General features: G+C 44.0%; 1 protein-coding gene across 3 annotated transcripts in view; it reads left to right on the top strand.

The window, feature by feature from the left end:
- Nucleotides 1-21,495, top strand: part of MSN (moesin) — a 153,192-nt gene that overhangs the window by 108,332 nt on the left and 23,365 nt on the right. For all 3 annotated transcript variants that reach the window (XM_033201141.1, XM_033201142.1, XM_033201143.1), the window contains one exon: nt 19,399-19,482. In XM_033201141.1, the coding sequence (XP_033057032.1) occupies nt 19,399-19,482 (84 nt within the window). The remainder of the gene's footprint in view (nt 1-19,398; nt 19,483-21,495) is intronic.

The raw sequence follows: 21,495 nt of genomic DNA, 5'->3' as shown, positions 1-21,495 counted from the left end.
CTCTATCTCTGCCCTTGCTGTAGAGAATGGTAATTTCTCATCCATTTATCTGCATATTTCCTCCATCTGACAAAAAAATGCCCTCACGTGCTTGCTCATTCACACACACACTCACATGAATTATTTCAAAGCCTGATCTGATCCATATTGGGTGTCTGATAAAGTGGTGGTATGTGGAACCTGTATGTGTATACATATGTCTGTTTAGATAATGTGGGTTCTTTCTGAAACACCTGAGGTAGGTAAGATGTAGTTTTACTTGTTTTTCCAGATCTTACTAGAATTGTAGATTTTTAGAGTTTGCTTTGGATTATGGAACAATGTATGTTGCCTTGACCATTAGGGAGGCTTCTGGGTAATTTCCATAGAGATTCTGGCTGGCCTCTTTACTGTTGTCTGAGAAAACTAGACCAAACATTCGGGTCTGAGGGTAGGATTCTTATTCTCTCCAAAGAACTGATATGAATATGTGTGTGGGGGGCTAGGTGGGTTCATGCTTGCTCACCTCAGCATTGAGGGGTGTGAAGGTTATGTGTTTGTGGTGGTAGGGGTGCTAAAAACCCTTTTATTATTGCAGGATAGGTTAAATAGCTTTTACTAGTCTCAGTAAATTGTTAGCTGAGCTTGTGGTTTGGAGGGAAAGATGTGGCTTTATCAACTCGAAAAAACAAAGCCAGCTTTTGGAGAAGTTATCTCAAGCTACAGAGGGACCAAAACTAATAAGCTGGATGCCATGTGGTCTCTTCTCTTATCCTTGCCACCAAGGGACTTTTCCAAAACAATCATAGATCCATAGAGCCCAAGAGCATTCTTGGGCTCTCTATACCTCTGCTTCTAGGAAGGTGGTCATGACAGAAATGAAGGCTGTGAGCTATTGGCTTTAAACAAATACACCTGCAGCAGGTTATGAAGCCACCTTTCAACCTTCATTACATCCACTGGAGGTAGGTATTTTTGAGAGTAGGTATTTTCTTAAGGTCTACATGGTAAACCTTGTTCCCTAATGGGGATGAGAATTGGATTAGGCTGTAAGATTAGGTGTAGGGGAACAGCAGGCTGGGTGGGGGGTTGGGGACATCCTGCTTAGGGGTAGCCAGCCAAAGTCCCCCATACAAGCCCAACCAAGGATCATGCCACATTGAAGGTCTGCACTTAGTAGTGAGGCATCTGCCTTCCAACTTCTCACGTGAGTAAGGAGGCCCTCCCTAAATATTCAGATGGATGTTCAGCCACATTCTTTGCTATATTTATAGGGTGGGAAGGGAAGACATGGGGGGGCCAGGGAGTCCGAGCTGTTTAGAGAGGAGAGAAGGAAGTTTCAACAATGAGTAGGTTCAGGCTGTGGCATACCCTGGCTGCCTCTTCCTCTTTGAGTTTGTCAGGGGACCTTCCTATGGCCTGAGATCATTTTCTTTTTCAAATGGGCCAAAGCCACTGTAGGCACATTTAAATCAGGTGCTTTAACAGAAATACCAATGCTGGCATCTAAAACCCATGTGTAATGAGACTTGAGTGACACTTGGGACCTTTTTAAAAATATAATTTTCTTGTGTTTTTGCATTTCCTGGTTTGTTAATCAAGGAAGAACACTGGCATGTCATCTTCCAGTCTCCAAATGTAAGTTAAATTGTCAATTTGGTTTTTTCCAGAAAATTTATTTTTCCAGAAGTGCTTTGAATCATCATCATCTATCTGTAGGCATGGATCCTCCAATTTAGAAGGTGCTCCTAGTGTTACCTAGTTACCCTTCCTGTTCCATTCTGTGAAACTGGGAGATTTACTGTAGATTATTCAGTCTGGTCAGATAGAGAACTGCAGCTCCCTCCCCAGTCAACCAAAGCCACCTCTATGGAGGGGGGGAAGTATGGTAATGACATTATCTTTCCTTAGGCAGCCACGTGTTCTCTGAGAACAGGATGTGGGGAGGGCTGGACCCCAGTCACAGGGTATGGGGGTGGGCACCGGAAAATGGGCTGGTGGTAAGGCAGTGAGGATTAGTGCCTGCCTCCTTGGCTTTGAGAGGCATGAAGAGCTCCTGTATTCTTGATTGTTCACTCATGTGTACATCTCACCCTTGCACATGGCATGTCTGTGTTCTTACCCTAAGAAAGACTGTACCTGAGAAACACCTTGTGTAAGAGCCCCAGCTCTTTGGCCTGCAGAAACTCAGTGAGGCAGAGTCAGTGGGTCCAGGCTGCTCACTGTACCAACCCATGCCTTGTGATTCTTTATGACAGCCTGTGGCTTCAGGTCACTTTGGCTAAGCTTTGTTGGGGAGCTGGGCCCCAGTAGATAATGGGCAGCTTTGCTGCTCTTTCTCAGGGCCCCAGTTGTTTCCCTCCCCACAAATGGCTCCTTAGCTGAGGTGATTTGCATGTTCAGCTTCCTTTCAGGCCCCATCCTTCTCTTCTCCCTGCCCCCCACTGCTTCTGCTGGGGACCTTTGGTGATGTGCTGCCTGGGGTGGGGAAAAGAGGATGTAGCTAGCTTCCTGTGCAAAAGAGGGTGGGGCGCCGGCCTTCCTGCCTGTCTGCCCACCCACCCAGTGCTTGAGGAATTGCCTGAAGAGTTCAGTTCAGAGTCACCAGAGGCTGAAGGGCTTTCTTCAGAGTGGAGATTGACCTTTGCTCATGCTGGTCTCTCTCCACAGTTTTCTACTGTGGGAATAGCTGAACACTTTTTTCCTGAAATCGCAATGCTGAAAGGGCCTTTAGAGGCCAACTAGTCCAACCACTTCACATTACAGATGGGGAAACTGAAGCCCAGAAAGTCATATAAGTGCTATAAGGAATCAGTGGCAAAGCCAGGGATGAGTAGAATTCTAAAAGGTCAGACCTAGAGCTCTCTCCCTCCCCGCAAGCTGTTAATCCAGTGGGTTACAAACTGTTTGGCTGGGCTACCTGGTGAGCTACAGCCTCCCTTCAACCAGAACAGCTCTACTTTTACATACTTTGTATTTTGAAGTTTTGTGTGATTTTCAGTTTGGGAGATTGAGGAGGCAGGGAGCTGTTAAAAATGTAATAAAGTCAAAACCACTGAGTAAAACCCAGACATTACAGTTGGGAACACTCAGACCTACAGTGGGAAGGGAGTATCCCAAGTTTACTGGGATTGGATTCAGACCCAATCTCTGGACCACCATTCGTTGCTGGTTGCTCTGAGCTAATGATGTGACTCCTTCTACCACAAGGACTGTTCCCACCCTGTGTTACCAATGCTCTTCTCCTGTCCCAAAGACAGCCTCTTTTGTAGCATCCTAAGACAGACCTGAAGTCCATAATGATGTGACTCCTTCTACCACAAGGACTGTTCCCCCCTGTGTTACCAATACTCTTCTCCTGTCCCAAAGACAGCCTCTTTTGTAGCATCCTAAGACAGACCTGAAGTCCAGAGGCTGCTCAGTTTCTTGGATGAAACAAGTGGTAATAGACAAGCCTTTGCAAGGACCTTTGTGTAGCCTTAAATAAGAGAAACTTGGAAAGGTAAAGAACAGAATACTAGTAGTTAGGGAGATCAGGGTTCTAGTTCTATTTCTTTCACACTTGAGCATGTTGTTCTTTACCTCACTGAACCTCCATTTCTCCCTTCTTTAGAATGGTACTTGTCTCGGTCCTGTCTTTTTCTTACAGGGTTTAATTCAGTGAGAAAATGCATATGGGCAAGTATCTTTTAAATTGTAGAGCACTGCACACATGGTGCTAGGATTATTGTTGTATACAAGTGAGCCAGAGGCCCTGGAAGAATCTGGGTTGGATAATGGGATTGCAAGAGAAAGGAACTAAAATTTATGAAACATCTACTACATGCCAGGTACCAAGCCAGGTGCTTTTCTATTTGTAAAGGATAAAATGTTATCCTTGCAACACTCCGATGAGGTGGGCATTATTACTCCCATTTTACCTGTAGGAAAACTGAGGCTTTAAGAGGTCTAGGGACTTGTAATGTTCCACAGACTACCTCTACAGCCCAGGGTTTCTATCAGGTATTTGTGAAGAGACCTTAAGAATGTCGTGTGGTTTCTACTGGGGCTTTCTAGCCCACTCCCTGCCTCACTCCAGCCTGTCTCCTCTGGTGGGGATGAGACTGTCTCTTGTTGGCTTCATGTCTCAGTTCTGAACTCTTTATTCTCAGATTTCCTTGGTGGTGCACTGGGCACAATTAAGTGCCCTTGTTTGACCTTTACCTGATGGGGAGCCCTTTGGGTCAGCCACCTTTTGCCTGATAGTGAAGATGTCCTGCTACCCTGGGGTACTGGTAAGGAGAGCCAGGGATTTGTAGCTAGCCAGACAGACTTGGCTCTTGGTCAAGGTCATGCAGCTAGAAAATAGCAGTTGGTTCCTTTCTTTGAGACTCAGTTTCCTCATTCATAAAATGGGTTTAATAATGCTTAACTTGCATGTATCTCTTGTCCAGTGTGCTGATAAATGTTTAACAATCAACTCTTTGGCAAATCCGTGATTTTTACCGTTTGCCAATTCCCATGGTATAAATACTCCCACCATGGCTGATTTCAGGCTACCAATATGCAGTCCTTGGTGGAGGAGTTGGGAAGAGATGTGCATGATCAGCTCTACTGCAAGCTGGTTCTAGTGCACCATTGCTAGTCATACCTATTTTAGACTTCTACCCTCACCCTCCAACCTACTCACATCTGTATGCAAGTGCAGCATCCTCTCAACCATGCCTCTTCTTTTCCTCAAGTTCCAAGAACATCAAGGAAAGGAAGAGCTTCATTTAAGGTCTGCTCCTTGCCTGAAAGTTCTTCCAGAAAGAGTGAATGTGGAGTGTTTAAGAGGCAGAGAACTCAAGAGGGCTTTGAGTGGGGCCCTAATTATAGCATCATGTTTTGACTGCTGAAGTATCTGAACTGTCTGTTTTCTCCCACTGTTTGATTCTTAGCTAGATGGGAGGATGGTTGAAGATCCTGGACAATGGCCTGAGGGTGTGGTGCACTTAGCGTTCTGATTGTGATTTCAAAGTCTCCTCCTCTTCCTGCCATCTGACCATACTTTGCTGGATGCTAACCTCAAGGTCCCTGGTCATGGGGATCTCTGGGCCAGAAAGCATTTTGGATGACCAGACGCCTGGTCCTGTTCTCTCATTTCAACAGCATCAGGGCCATATGTTGTTTCTTTGAACTTTTCAGATGGAAAGAATCACCTGAGGCATTTGTTAAAAATGCTAATTCCCCAGCATCTCCTCTGGAGAGTCCAATTCAGTAAGCTTAGGGTGGTGTCTAGAAGTCTGGACTTTTTGGCCAGTGCCAAATTCTTATAGTAAGCTAAGCTTGGGATATACCTCATTAAGCACTGCACAACACTCCTGCCATGGTGGCATCATTATGCCCATGTAACAAGTTGAAATTTAAGAGTTCATGGCTTATTATTGGTAGACCTGGATCTTGAGATCAGGTTTTCAGAACACAAAACTATGTTGCTCTTACTATAGAGACATTATTTAGTGCACAGTGGTGTATGTGGTGGTGTGTAGTGATGATTCTAGGTAGGGAGGAGCAGGGATAATCCCTGTACTACTTTACAAATAGGGAGGCCAAGGTGCAGAGGGATTTGAGGGCAGTTGCAGAACTGACCACATCCTTGCATCCTTTATCTTTTGTGGATATGGACTGTATTCAATCCTGGAGAGCCATTTACCAGGTCCAGCAGCCCAGATGTCTCTATAGTTGGCTTTTTTTTTTTTTTTTTTTGACAGAGTCTTGCTCTGTCGCTCATGCTGCAGGACAGTGATGTGATCTCGGCTCACTGCAACCTCCGCCTCCTGGGTTCAAGCAATTCTCCTGCCTCAGCCTCCCAAGTAGCTGGGACTACAGGAATGCGCTGCTACACCGGCTAATTTTTATACTTTTAGTGAGACGGAGCTTCACCATGTTGGCCAGGCTGGTCTTGAACTTCTGGCCTCAAGTGATCCGCCCGCCTTGGCTTCCCAAAGTGCTGGGATTACAGGCGTGATCCACCACACTCAGTCTCTCAGCTGTTCTTTACTTGTTGTGTTTCCCTTCTATCAGACATCCCTCTAGTCCTATTAACACCATCCCGGGCCAGGCGTGGTGGCTCATGCCTGTAATTCCAGCACTTTGAGAGGCAAAGGCGGGCGGATCACTTAAGGCCAGGAGTTCAAGACCAGCCTGGACAACATGGTGAAACCCCTTCTCTACTAAAAATACAAAACTTAGCCAGACATAGTGGCGGGTGCCTGTAAGCTACTTAGGAGGCTGGGGCAGGGGAATTGTTTGAACCTGGGAGACGGACGTTGCAGTGAGCCAAGATCACGCCATTGCACTACAGCCTGGGCAACAGAGCGAGACTCTGTCCAAAACAAAACAAAACAAAACAAAACAAAAAAACAAAAACAAAAAACCCCATAAAACACCATTCCATGAGAAGCTGGTTGGCTCGGGGGGAATAATCTATGCCACGGGCTCCCAAATCTGGCTGGGTCTTGGAATTACCTGAGTTGCTTGACTTCTGATGCATGGTCCCTACTTCTGACCTAGTAAATCAGAATCTCTGTGGACAAGGTGGGAAATCTATATTTTAAAAATGACCTCAGGTGATTCTGATAAGCTAGTTTGCAAACCCAGTTTGTGATCTTCTGGATACCATCTGAGGGAGTTTGGAGGTCCCAGTGGGTTGTGTTGATGGTTGCAGACTTGTGTGTGTTATTGGGACATAACTGGAGAAAATGGCAAGGCAGAATCCAGAATAAGGAGGGAAGATCAGGCAGCCTTTGAAAATAATAAGGTAGCATAAGTGCTGTGTTGTGCTCTGCCTCGCCATAGGATTCTGCTTCTTGGGGAGGAAATCCCCATCCCTCTCAAGAGATAAAATATTTAAAATAATGCTGGAATATGTGTGTATTTAACTGTTGTGCATGGTTTCACATTGTCTTGCCAACTAGAAGTGTAATCACCTTTTAGTTTTCCCTGAAAGTGAGAGTCCTTTATGCTAGAAGGGCTCTTTAGAGGTCTTCTTGGGCAGCCCCTAGCCCTCTGTAGTGGAACAGGTTTTTGTTTTAAATTATTCCTGATAGGTAGGATATTCGTCATAATATGGCTAAAAGGGGAGGGGTTAGTAATCATCACATTCTACTTATGATGTGTCAAGTATTTTCATGTCTGTTATTATAATTATTTTATGTTTTTATTACTATTAAATTATTTTCTTCCTCCAGTGTCAAACATGTCTATTATTTTAACTTAAATCTCCCAATAGCCCTGTAGTGAGGTCGATATTATTAGACCGTTGTATAGATTAGGAAACCGAATTTTAGAAAGAGGAAGGTCAAAAATGCTCCAAAGCTCAAAATGCTGATACCATTATTCCAGAACAAGGGCTCCAGTTTTGTGGGTTCCCAAGATACTAGGTTTGGTTCTTAGCTTACCAGCAAGGTAGGTAGGAAGCCAACCTTAGCCTACCCCTGGTGTTGAAACTAGAGCTTTGATTTGCTTTGCTTTGCTTTTTTTTTTTTTTTTTTTTTTTTTTTTTTTTTTGACAGGATCTCTCTCTGTTGCACAGGATAGAGGGCAGTGGCGAGATTTGGGCTCACTACAACCTCTGCCTCCTGTTTTCAAGCAAGCAATCCTCATGCCTCAGCCTCCTGAGTATTAGTAGCTGGGACTACAGGCGTGCGCCACCATGCCCAGCTAATTTTTATACTTTTTGTAGAGACAGAATTTCGCCATTTTGCCCAGGCTGGTCTTCAACTGGGCTCAAGCGGTCTGCTCACCTCACCCTCCCAAAGTGCTGGGATTACAGGCATGAGCCACCACACTCAGCTGGAAACACAGCTTTTTGATTAGGGCCAGAAGCATACCCCTGCAACTGCATATTTGACTAATCCTGGCTTCAGCAGTTTTAACATTCCCATGAGCAATAGATGGAACCCAAGTTTGGGTTTGGATCAGCTCCAGTGTGCTTCAGAAGTATGATGCTTGAGGTTGCTGGAGTCTGTTCCTAAGCAGAGGGAATAGAGCCCTCTTCTGGCACCCGGGGCAGAGCTGGCATATTCAGGCAGCCAAAAATGGTTAGTTTCCAGTCTACAAATACTTCCTGTGAAACTTGCTGGCAAGAAGCTGGGTCAAGCAGGAAACTGATGCTAAAAAGTGAAGCCCAGCTAGGTGTGGCCCTGGATAGGGGCTTTGCCCATTTGAAGACTTACTTTATTAGTGATGGACCTGCACTCCTTTTATTTCAGCAGCTTTGAAGTTTTATGGGGGTTGAACGAATCTGTTGTTCTTGGCTGCCTGGATATGAACCCATTACTCAAATTCCCTTCCTCTTTCTCTGCTCTGTGCCCTCCTCAATCCCCAGCTTGAGTCTTGGCTATGCCTGTTACTGGGGGCCTTCCCAACCAGTTGCTATTTAAGTTTTTCCAAAGGAAACAGTTCTAGAAACAAGGCTGTCTGAGTTTTCCTTCCATGGTGTTATAAAACATTTAGTCTCCCTAGAATGGGTGGTGGTGATTGTCTCACAGCCTGAAAGTTAGGCCTGCCCTCTGTTGAAAGCTAAACTTCCAAGCAGTGCCAGCTTGGAGTTTTTCACAGAAACAAATTGATCCAGCCTCCTCCACATAGTTTTTTTACATCAATAATAGTATGCTTGAAGTATCTACTCTTTTCTAAATGCCAGGCTGGCACTATGGCTTACTAAATAGGCTAGTGGATCAAAAGCCAGGTTTTTTTTTTTGTTGTTGTTGTTGTTGAGATGGAGTCTTGCGCCATCACCCAGGCTGGAGTGCAGTGGCACAATCTCGGTTCACTGCAGTCTCCGCCTCCCGGGTTCAAGCAATTCTCCTGTCTCAGTCTCCCTAGTAGCTGGGACTACAGGCACACGCCACCATGCCTGGCTAATTTTGTGTGTTTTTAGTAGAGACAGGATTTCACCGTATTGGTCAGACTGGTCTCGAACTCCTGACCTCAGGTGATCCACCCACCTGGGCCTCCCAAAGTGCTGGGATTACAAGCGTGAGCCACCGCGCCCAGCCTCAAAAGCCAGGTTTTTAACCCCTCCTCCCACACTGCCTAGCAGCTGTGTGGCTCTGGGCCAATGCCTCCATTTCTTTGAACCTCAGTTTCCCCAACTGTATGTTGCAAGGTTATAATCGAGTGATCTCTGAGGTCTTTTTCAGGTCTGACAATCTGGCATTCTGGACTGTTTATTTTCTTAGAGGACAAGTTGAAGTTCAGAAGGGAGAAGCCATATGAGATTCTCGGATGCATGGGTTGAAATAATGAGAAAATGTAAAAAGAGGAATGGCCATGCTAAGGAGCTGGTGGGACAACCCATGTGCCTAAGAAGGAGAGATGAGTTGGGGCTGGAGAGTATTTGCCCTGGGGGTATGGTTTGGCTAAGGTGATTTTGAAAGTAAGAACTGAAGTTAGGTTCAGACACTAAGGAGATGGTTTTCTTCCTGACTTTCACGTGTGGAGAGAAAAACAAGAGGGCTCTACCTGGGCCTGAGGTTGAACAAAAGGCCATGCAATTAAGGCTGGATTAGCAAAGAAACTAACTTGCTAAAGTGACATCACTGTCTCTGATTTTTTTTCCTTCAGTTTTCACCTTTGACCTGAGCTCTGCTCCCACAGGGATGAGGTGGTTGTATTTCCATTGCTAACCATCACACATATGGTAATTGGAGGAGTAACTGCCAGTCTCCAGTATGCCCTTGTCTTCCAGTTGAAATGCTTCTTGAGGAGCTTTGGATGACAGGGCTGGGTCAAAACAAATGAAAGGGGACCCTTGTCTCCCATGCCCTCTGGAGCTGTTGGAGTGGTTGAAGAACTACTGCTAACCCATTAAGCTGTGAGTGAGGTTGGGTATTATTCTCCTTTCTGGAAGCTACTGGGAAAAGGCATGGGCATACAAAAGGTTAACGCCAGGCAGGTCTTATGGGCTGTATTGAGAGTCTGGAAGAGGTCCTAGCAGATAACTGTACCAGTTACCACTTCCAAGTCAACAGGGAAGAGGCTGGCTTGCTGGGAAGTGAGTAAGTCAGTGAAGGAGGAGGAGGAGGAGGAGGAGGAGCAGAGTAGCCCCTAGGCTAAAGATTTCAAAGCAAACCTTGTTTTCCCCCTTATGGAAAATAGCTGCTTGAGACAGTGCTGTCATCCAGAGAGGCAAAACAGACCAGGACCTGCCCTGCCCTGCCTTGTCCCCACTCTTAGTAGCAGGAAATGGTGGGAACTGGAGCCTAAACAATGGAGTTTAGCCTCTGACCTGATGAAGGCAGTGTGAGTGACGCTGTGATGACTATTCTCTGGCCAGGGAAGATACTAGAACTCTGGGATTGCGTTAGTAGGGCTCATCCTTCCTCTGGCTTCCCTGCCCCACTTATACTTGCCTTCTTTTCTACACCAGCAGTCCCACTGAAAGCCCAGTGGGGGTGGCCCATGGGGGAGGTGGCAGGTGGGAAATGAGGTCATGGACTCAGACCCAACTGAGCTGACTCACAAGCTCTGCCCCAGTGAGACAAGGGGACCTTCCCAAGCAGTGCTTCCCAGATGTGCCCAGGCTTCCTATGCCAGAATGTTTGAGTCTTAGCCAAAATAGTTGCCAAGGCAGTGTCTGAAGACAACATGACAGGAGAGGTGGGTGGAGTTGTGGAAGGAGCTCCAGGAATGTCCAGAAGACCCGCCTCCACTACTTGTTGGCTTCATAAATGTGACCTCAGTGATGTTAAGTGAGACTGTGTGTGATGAGGCCGACACATTGTTGGCATTCAGTAAGTGTTCATTTCCAACCTTCTGTCACCTGCCTCTATGCACTTCAGTTTTCTCATCTATGAATTGGGGATGGTAATGTTCATTCCCTCGGCTCGGAGGTCCATGCTCCAGGCAAGTTACTTGTAATTATTTGACTTACTCTCTGCTTTTCTCTCTGACTCTTCCAAACTTCTCTGCAGGAAAGAGCCATCTTATAGTTCAGTGACATGGGGTAGGTGAGGGGAAACCATTGACAATCCCTTTTGCTGTAGCTGGGCTACTGCTCACATGGGTGCTACTGACAATAGGCAAAGAGAGAGTTGCTTATTTGAAACTGGCAGGCCCAGAGACCAAAGTACCTCAGCTGCTGGTGCCAAGACAGAGGTAGTATCTGGCCTGGTTACTTCTGTGTCTCAGCCCAGCTAACTGGGGACATGAGAGAGATCCCAGTTTGTTGAAGGCTTTGGACAGTGGACCACCGAGATGAATTTGTTTGTGCTTAGCGAAGTGCTTGGTGTGGGAAGTGTCTATGTTGAATTGCTCAGTAAATAACAGTGGGCTTATTGTTCTTGGGCAATGGGTGGGAGGGCCAGGGCATGTGAGAGGATGACACTCCCCCTTCCCCAAACACACATGCAGACATTTTGTTATTGTTCCTTCAACCCTTAGTGTTCTCCTGAGACACAGTCTTTGACCTCATGCTGTGCCTAGATCCTCAGGGCCTGGCTTTGTCAGGGATCTAGCCTTATAAACAGTTCTCTACTGGGGACTACATCTTGAAATGCTACCCCACCCAGGTCAGCTCCTTTATTCTTGTCAAACTGAAGGCTGACTGGGAATTTTCTGCCAACTTTGGAAACTTCATTTTTAGGTTCTTTCCTCCCAAACAAGACCACTGTCTTCTCTTTGGGGAGAGAGCAACATCTAGGCCCGAAAAGAAGACCGTGGGTGCCCACTAAGGGTGAGCATCCAGTGGGCCCTCTGTGGCAGTGGGTCTGGGTCTGCAGCCCACTGGATCCCATTCTTGGATCCCAGATGAATCTAAGAGAGAACAAAGGGACCTTTTTTGATCAGGACTTCTATCGATCACCTTCAGGCCCCAGCTGTTACTACCCTTACTCCTTGCTACCTCTGACACGTACACAGAAAACAGGAGAGCATAGACCCATGGCCTTGTCCTCATGACTTACAATTTTTTTAAATTTAAATTTTAAAATTTTTATTATTTTTTAACTTTTTTTTAATTTAAATTTTAAAATTTTTATTATTTTTTAACCTTCTTTTTTTTTTTTTTTTTTTTTTTTTAAATAGAGATGGTCTTGCTATACTGCCCGGGCTGATTTCTAGCTCCTGGCTTCAAGCTGTCCTCCCACCTTGGTCTCCGAAAGTGTTGGGATTACAGGTGTGAGCTGCCGTACCCAGCCTAATTTTGATTTTTTTAACCTGATACATAATAATAAATGCGTACATAAATTGTACATATTTATGGGGTACATAGCAGTGTTTCGATATATACAATATATAGTGATCAGATCAGGGTAATTAGCATACCATCATCTCAAACATTTATCATTTCTTTTTTTGAGACAGGGTCTCACTCTGTCGCCCAGGCTGGAGTGCAGTGGTGTGATCTTGGCTCACTGCAACCTCTGCCTCCCAGATTTAAGCGATTCTCCTGCCTCAGCCTCCTGAGTAGCTGGGATTATAGGTGTGTGCCACCATGCCCAGCTAATTTTTGTATTTTTAGTAGAGGTGGGGTTTTGCCATGTTGGCCAGGCTGGTCTTGAACTCCTGACATCAGGTGATCCGCCCGCCTTGGCCTCTCAAAGTGCGGGGATTACAGGTGTGAGACACCATGCTTGGCCGGGTGTTTAACTTTCTGTGCCTGGCTTATTTCACTTAACGTAATGTCCTTCAGGCCTATCCCTGTTGCTGCAAATGACAGGATTTTATTTATTTATTTATTTTGAGATGGAGTCTTGCTCTGTTGCCCAGGCTGGAGTGCAGTGGCATGATCTTGGCTTACTGCAACTTCTGCCTCTCAGGTTCAAGCGATTCTCCTGCTTCAGCCTCCTGAATAGCTGGGATTATAGGCACACGCCATCACACCTGGCTAATTTTTGTATTTTTAGTAGAGACGGGGTTTCACTGTGTTGGCTAGGCTGGTCTTGAACTCCTGACTTCAGGTAATCCACCCATCTCGGCCACCCAAAGTGCTGGGATTATAGGCATGAGCCACTGTGCTTGGCCAGGATTTCATTTTTTATGGCTGAATAATATTCCATTATGTATATATGCCACATTTTCTTTTCTTTTCTTTTCTTTCTTTTTTTTTTTTTTTTTTTTGAGACAGAGTCTTACTCTTCTGGCCAGGCTGGAGTGCAGTGGCACAATCTTGGCTCACTGAAACCTCCGCCTCCCAGGCTCAAGTGATTCTCCTGCCTCAGCCTCTGAGTAGCTGGGATTACAAGCATATGCCACCACGCCCAGCTAATTTGCCACATTTTCTTTATCCATTCATCTGGTTTTGCACACTTGGGTTGATTCCATATCTTGGCTATTGTGATGTGGTGATGCAGTAAACACGAGGATGCAGATATCTCTTCAATATACTGATTTTTTTTTCCTTTGGATAAATGCCTAGTTGTGGGATTGCTGGATCATATGGTAGTCCTATTTTTAGTTTTCTGAGAAACCTCCATACTGTTGTCCATAGTGGTTGTACTGGTTTACATTCCTGCTAACAGGACTCTCATTTGCTTCTGAGTTAAGTGGAGACAGGAATGGGAATTCTTTTGTGTTTGTTTTTCTTTCCAATTTTTTAAAAACCTAAATTATTTATCTCCACAATGAAGTTCAGGAAACCTCAGACTGTTGTCCCTGGGAAGAAGCCACGGTGGAATGGCAGAAACCCTGAGTAGGGATTCAGAAAAAAAATAGGTTCTGGTTGGGTTTCAGCTCACACTTTCAGATTTTGGTAGAGCCCTTGTACTAGGGTGATCCACTAGGAGGGAGGAAGCATGGGCAACCCTAGCCTCTCTGACATGCTTATTCATAATTCAGGATGGGCCCTTCCTTACCAACTGATTTATTTAAGAAATATTTGTTTAATGAATATTTGATTACATACTTTGGGCCAGCACTGGGCTCCACCCTTGATTGGTGCCCTGAAGATGCTGGATTGGCATGATCTACAATTGACATGATCTGTACGAGACACTGGCTTGCTTCCTTTGAAAATTATTTCCAATATTGTGAATTAAAGGGAACTTGTGGGTTTTGGAATATGTCCCCAGAATCCCACCCCTTCCCCTTTCCTTAATTTCCTTCCTGGGTGTTTTCTTCCAAAAAGCCCAGCTCTGATTGTGCCCCACCCTGCCTGGAACTTCTAGACTGGCTGGCCACTGCCAACAGGATTAAGGCCCAGCCTTCTAGCATAGCCTTCAATGCCCTCCACCTACCTTCCTAGACTCTGCCCTCTCTTCACTTTGCAGGCCTCATTCACCCTGGAGTAGGTGTACATACTGACTTCTAAAGGGGCCATCTGCATCCTTGCCTCCCTCTGGGCCATCATACATGTTGTTTTCTCTATCTGGGACATTTGAGTGCTCTTATCCCTACCCACACAGTCTTTCTTTTCCACAATCCAACTTATTCTTTGGAATCAGTGCAAACACCACTCTGAACTGTGGTTCCTAATTTCCATGAAAGGTTTCCTCTGTTCTTCTATTATGGCACTTCTCAGGGTCTTCCTTGTACATTTTAGTTTTTGTGTTTTTCAGTAAGTGCCTTGAGATCAGGGACTGGTTCTACTGCTCTGTTCCAACCATAGTTTCTTAAACATTGTGTTCCATTAATATTGGGTGAATTGAAATGAATTTATAGGAAGCTCCTTAACCTGGAGTCTTCAGACCTCTATGGGGTCCATGGATAGAATTTGAAGTGGAAAGGATATATGAACTTGGATGGAGGAAAATAACTTATTTTTTTTTTTTTTTTTTTTTTTTTTACCAACCTCTCCTTTGTAATTTAGCTATTTGTTCAATTATGAATGTAGGCAAATAAAAATAAAAATAAAATAAAGGCAGCAGTAATAGCAGTACCCATGACCTTGTTACCAACTCTTAGGTTGTGGAGTGTTTTCCTGGATTCTAACCTTTTTTTTTAAGTTTGCTTAATAATAGAAGTTTACATAGAAACTATCTAATATGCTTCTTTTTTTTTTTTTTTAGATGAAGTCTTGCTCTGTCACCCAGGCTGGAGTGCAGTGATGTGATCTTGGCTCACTGCAGCCTCTGCCTCCTGGGTTCAAGCGATTTTCCTGCCTCAGCTTCTGGAGTAGCTGGGACTACAGGCATGCACCACCATGCCCGGCTAATTTTTTGTATTATTATTTTTTTTTGAGATGGAGTTTTGCTCTTTTGCCCAGGCTGGAGTGCAATGGCGTGATCTCAGTTCACTGCAACCTCCGCCTCCCAGGTTCAAGCGATTCTCCTACCTCAGCCTCCCAAGTAGCTGGGATTATAGTCATGCCCTACTATGCCCAGCTAATTTTTTGTATTTTTAGTAGAGGTGGGGTTTCACTATGTTTGTCAGCTGGTCTTGAACTCCAGACATCAGGTGATCCACCTGCCTTGGCCTCCCAAAGTGCTGGGATTATAGGTGTGAGCCACCGTGCCTGGCCTAATTTTTGTACTTTTAGTAGAGATGGGGTTTCACCATGTTGGCCACGCTGGTTCGAACTCCTGACCTCAAGTAATTCGCCCGTCTTGGCCTCCCAAAGTCCTGGGGTTACAGGCGTGAGACACCACACCTGGCCCCTAACGTACATATTTTTATATCACAATTAGTTATTGTATATTTGTCAAAATATTATTTATGCTCAATACATGTTTGAAATTACAGTAGCAATAACTAACTAATAAGACCTAGTGCTAGGTAATTACTTAATGTGGTAATAAGCACACATTATTAGATTTTGATTTACATTTCAACTATTTCAATATAATTTTGTTTTATTGTGTCTACTTTATTTCATGCATTTACAAATATTCTGAGAAGGAGTCCATAGGCTTCACTAGACAGGCAAGAATGATTCATGGCACAAAAAAGTCCAGATGTCAAATATCCCCATCTCGATGTGTGTATATTATGCTGTATTTATCTCCAATATCCCCTTGTTTAGTACCCATTCATTTAGCCAACATCGTGTGTGAGTACCCATTGAATCTTGAGTACTGGAAAGGTAATTCTAAGTAAGACGTAAACTTTGAGGTGAGAATGAAGCCTATTGTTCTAAAAGCCCACTGCTCCTTTCTATTCTCTCCTGTCCCTTCAGTCATTGGTGTTTTGAGGTCACCCCTTACCCGGCTCAAGGGTGATTTGTGGCTGGATATAGCATGGTGCCCTTCAAATTCCAGTCCAGTGGCCCCATCCTACTTTATGAGGGCCCATTCTATAGGGGTCACTGACTTGGCAGGAAGCCTAGGGTAGTACCAAATCAAAGTGGCTAACCTTGCCTTACTCCCACTGGGGTACTTGCCTTACTTGTTCCTGCCTTCAGGGCCTTTCCTGTCCCATTGTCAATCCTAAAATAGATTTCCTCCTTGGCTCCCTAGTGAGATTTATTTACAAAGTTGTTTTCTGGGCCTGATCCTCATAGTAATTGTTTATCTGACAAAATGGCTGCCTGGCCCCCTCTTCCCTGCTCCTGACCCGTGTGTCCAAGAAAGTCCTAGGGGTTCAAAGACTGACAAGGCTTAATGTCTTACTCACTCCATGGAAATTTGCATCTTTGGCAATACTATATCTAGTGCTTTCCCTCAATACTATTAGTAGTATGTGACCACCTTAGAAAACGTAGAATTTTTTTTTTTTTTAGTTTAAAGAAGGGAGAAAGCACTCATAAGATCACCACCCCAAAACAAAGCCTGACTATTACTTGGACAAGATTCCAATCATCCCTCTATGTATACATTTTACAAAGTTGAGCTCATGGACTCTATGAAATACTGTTTACACTTCCTCACTCAATATTACTAAAGTGTCTTCCCTGAGCATGAAATTGTCTTCATAAAGGTTTTGTATGACCATATAACAAGTCATCTCGTGACTGTACTATATACATTATTTAAGCAAAATGTCTAACAACTAAAAATCAATCTTTTATTTCTTTTAATGGTAGACTTTTGCACTCTGTAAGAGGAATTTAGCATATTGGTTTACATTGTGAGGTTTGGATTTAGACCTGGATTCAAACCCTGTCTCCCCTGCTTAATAGCAATGTGACTTTAGACAAATACCTATTTCTTTATCTCCAATGTGGAGGTAATACTCTACTTCACAGGGTGATTATTGATATTAAATGGGGTAGTACATATGAAGTGCCTGGTGAGTAGCAAGTCTTGATACAGGAAAGCTGCTGCCTGTTACTATTACTACTGCTACCATTACTACTGAGTTTTCAGCCAAAGGAATAAATCTCTAATTATGAAATTTCAGCTATCATTGACCTAGGCTTGGGGATCTATTTGTAAAGGTGGTGAATATTTTTTCTAGTGACCGTGAAGTCATATATGTGTGGCTGTCTCTTATTTTGGTCTGGGCCTGTTTCTGGACCTTTGTCTCCCTACTGACTTGGCTTTGGTAGCACCTCTATGCTGCCCATACTCACCTCTACTGAAGCCCCCTTCCCGTCTTGAGCCTAAGAAAGCCAATGAGACATAAATATAGGAAGCATTAACAATGCAAGGCAGTATATAGAACCACAGACATCAGCACTGAAATGGTCTTTGGACCATTTATCTTGTTTAATTGGCTGCCCTCCATCTCATTCCTGCCTTTGCACAGGTGAGGGAAACTAAGGCCCAGGAAAAGGACAGGAGTTATCTAAGGTTGTAGATTTGACCAGTTACATGCTAGGCTTGGAATCCAGTGTTCTTCTTTGTTTTTAATTTTTATTTTAAGTTCAGGGGTACATGTGCAGGTTTGTCATATAGGTAAACTCGTGTCATGGGGATTCATTGTACAGATCATTTTATCACCCAGGTATTAAGCCTAGTACCCATTAGTTATTAATATTTTTTCCTGATCATCTCCCTTCTCCCACCCTCCACCTTCTGTGTGTCCATGTGTTCTCATCATTTAATTCCCACTTATAAGTGAGAACATGTGGTATTTTGTAACCTCTGCCTCTCGGGTTAAAGCGATTCTCATGCCTCAACCACCAAAGTAGCTGGGATTACAGGTGTGCACCACCTTGCCTGGCTAATTTTTGTATTTTTAGTAGAGGGGGGGTTTTGCTATATTGTCCAGGCTGGTCTAGAACTCCTGGCCTCAAGGAATGTGTCCACCTTGGCCTCCTAAAGTGCTGGGATTACAGGTGTGAGCCACCACGCCCAGCCTGGCATTTGATTTTCTGTTCCTGCATTAGTTTGCTAAGGATAATGACCTCCACTCCATTCATGTTCCTGCAAAGGACATGATCTTGTTGTTTTTTATGGCTGCATAGTATCATACATTTCCTTTATCCAGTCTACCATTGATTGGCATTTAGGTTGATTCCATGTCATTGCTATTGTGAATAGTGCTTCAATGAACATGTGCGTGCATGCATCTTTATGATACAATGATTTATATTCCTTTGGGTATATACCCAGTAATGAGATTGCTGTGTTGAATGGTAGTTTTGTTTTCAGGTCTTTGAGAAATTGCCACACTGTTTTCTACCATGGTTGAACTAATTTACACTCCCACCAACAGTGTATAAGGGTTCCCTTTCTTTGCAATCTCACCAGCACCTGTTTTTTTTTATTATTTTTTAATAATAGCCATTCTGACTTGTGTGAGATGGTATCTCATTGTGGTTTTGATTTGCATTTCTCTAATGATGTTAGTTTGTTATATATGCTGCTTGGCCACATGTATGTCTTCTTTTGAAAAGTGTCTCTTCATATCCTTTGCCCACATTTTAATGGGGTGTTTGTTTTTTTTTTTCTTGTAAATTTGTTAAAGTTCCCTATAGATGCTGGATATTAGACCTTTGTAAGTTGCATAGTTTGCAAATATTTTATCTGGTTCCATAAGTTGCCTATTTACTCTGCTGATGGTTTCTTTTGCTGTGCAGAAGCTCTTTTATTCTTTTTTAAAAAATTTTTAGACAAAGCCTTACTCTGTTGCCCAGGTTGGAATGCAGTGGTGTGATCTCGGCTCACTGCAACCTCTACCTTCTGGGTTCCAGCAATTCTCATACCCCAGCCTCCCAAGTAGCTTTAACTACAGGTGTGCACCACCATGCCTGGCTAATTTTTGTATTTTTAGTAGAGATGGGGTTTTGCCATGTTGCCCAGGCTGGTCTCAAACTCCTGGCCTCAAGCAATCTACCCACCTCAGCCTCCCGAAGTGCTGGGATTACAGGCATGAGGCACTGCACCCAGCCTACATTCTTGTCTGTTCTTTGGTAAGTATTGCTCTGTGACTGTGTTGTTTGTCTTAAGTAAGCTGCTTGGGAGCAGGGGTTGTGTTTGGGTCAATATTCTCCCTTCATCCCTGTCAATATCCAAGTTGCTCAGGCTCTTAGCATCCTTGCTGTCTCCTTTGTGGTTGAGCAAAGACACTTATCTCAGGCTCTGTTGAACACAGAGCCAGATGACTAACCTGCTTCCTTTGATCTCATCCTAGATCAGTGTGCGTGTGACCACCATGGATGCAGAGCTGGAGTTTGCCATCCAGCCCAACACCACCGGGAAGCAGCTATTTGACCAGGTAAAGTGGAGATTCCTTAGCCTCCTCTCCTTCTCCCAATAGCTTCCACCACAATGCCAACAATCCATGCCTTTTGCCTCTTGTCAAAGAATCTCTCTTCCTGTTCACTACAAGATAGGTCAAAACGAAGGCTGATTCCAGCCTTAATATAAAAGGAGGCAAAGTTTAACTTTGGCAGCCTGCACCCTATGGTCCTGATTAATTTTATCTTTGGTCCTGAATAAGGGAGAAAAGAAAAGGTGTATATTCTATGCTAGATGCTTTAAAAATCTTAGCATATGGAGCCTTCCTTTCAACTCTGAAACATGTAAGTGATGTCTTCTCCATTTTAATGATGAGGCTCAGAAGTTAAATAAATTAATTGCACCCAAATGATATTGACTGGAATTTGCACCCCATATTCTTGCCCACTGCACCACACTGCCTCTGTCTCATATTTTTGCTTCCTAGTAGAAGGAAACTAACTTACTCTCCTCGAAGTAGTAAGCTCTATGTACGTTTCTCTCAAAAGAATGTTGGGACTTAGGACAATATGGGAGGTGATAGATGCAGTAGGAGGCTGCTTCATCTCCTGCAGGCATGCCATGAAGATAATTGCTTACTCGCCATAGTGAAGTGGTCATTCCCATCTCCAACCCAAGGGATGTCCCTTTGTGGTGAATCATTATTGTCAAAAAGGATGTACTGTATACTATAATAAACAGATGGGAGCTACAGACATTTTTAGCATTCAAGGGAATGTGCCATCTGTGGCCAGACTTCTAGGAGCAGAAATGAGGCTCCCATTTCCAGAGGCTGGGACCTCACCAGACAGGCCATTATCCCATTTCTCCACCAGCCTCCGATGAGGTAGAGGTCTGAGTTATTGTCTGGGATGTTAGGCTGCATATCACCCTGATGGATTCTCCAGGACCTCTTGCTTCCCTTTCTTCCTTGCTCTCTGTGTCCTTCTACCATATAAGAACTTCCCCAGGGTTGGGGAGAGGAAGAAAGAAAGAAGGAGGTTGTGTTCAAATAAGCTAATTCTGTTCCTGTGAATACTCCTGACTGGTGAGAGAAAAGACAAGAGTAGAATGGAGACAGGGGTAGGAGAGGGCTAGAAATTTGAGAACAGCTTGGGTACGCCTTCTGAGTTCCTATTACATAAAGTGGGAAAATTATTGTCTGTGTCTAATACAGATGAGAGTTAACATTTATCCAGGACTCAGTATATGCTAAATATTATGATAAGCATTTGACTATAACAAAGCTCTGTGAGTGCATGATTTAGTACTGGCACATTTTACAGATGAGGATGCAAAATCCTTATTTTCCTAGTTAGACCCTGGGAAAATTATTGGTTGGTATCCTCATCCCCCCAACTGCCACCCGCAAAAAAAAAAAAAAATCTAATACTTACCTCACAGGATTTTTGTGAGTGTATTATGTTTTGTATCTTACCTGTTACTCAAAAACTGATTATAGTGGCATATGAGGATGTCTAATCCAAAAGATAAATTAGAATCGATGAGAAAGATAAGAAAACATAAATAGGGAAGAAAGTGTTAGCTGGAAGAAAGCATCCAGCATATAGTAGAGAAGTAATGAATGATAGTTCCCTTTCTAATACCATTGTGCTTCTTGTATTACTAATTGAACTGGAGTTGACATGATGTGGTGGCTCCTGTCTGTAATCCTAACACTGAGATGGGAGAATTGCTTGAGCCCAGGGGTTCGAGACCAGCCTGGGTAATATAGTGAGACCCTGTCTCTACAAAAAATTTAAAATTAGCCTGGCATGGTGGTGCACACCTATAGTCCCAGCTACTCAGGAGATTGTGCCAGGAGGGTTGCTCAAGCCCAGGAGTTCGAGGTTACAGTGAGCTATGATCATGCCACTGTACTCCAGCCTAGGTGACAGAGCAAGACTCTGTCTCTACAAAAAAAAAAAAAAAAAAGGTGAAGAAAGATAATCTAGAATTGGGAAGTTGGGAGATGGGCTTAATGATCCTCAAAATATCTAACTTTAGATTT

The sequence above is a fragment of the Trachypithecus francoisi genome, unplaced genomic scaffold, assembly GCF_009764315.1.
Source record: "Trachypithecus francoisi isolate TF-2019V2 unplaced genomic scaffold, Tfra_2.0 Lachesis_group6, whole genome shotgun sequence".
NCBI lineage: Eukaryota > Metazoa > Chordata > Mammalia > Primates > Cercopithecidae > Trachypithecus > Trachypithecus francoisi.
Note: the sequence above shows the minus strand (reverse complement) of the source record. Positions and strands in the feature narration are given on the sequence as shown.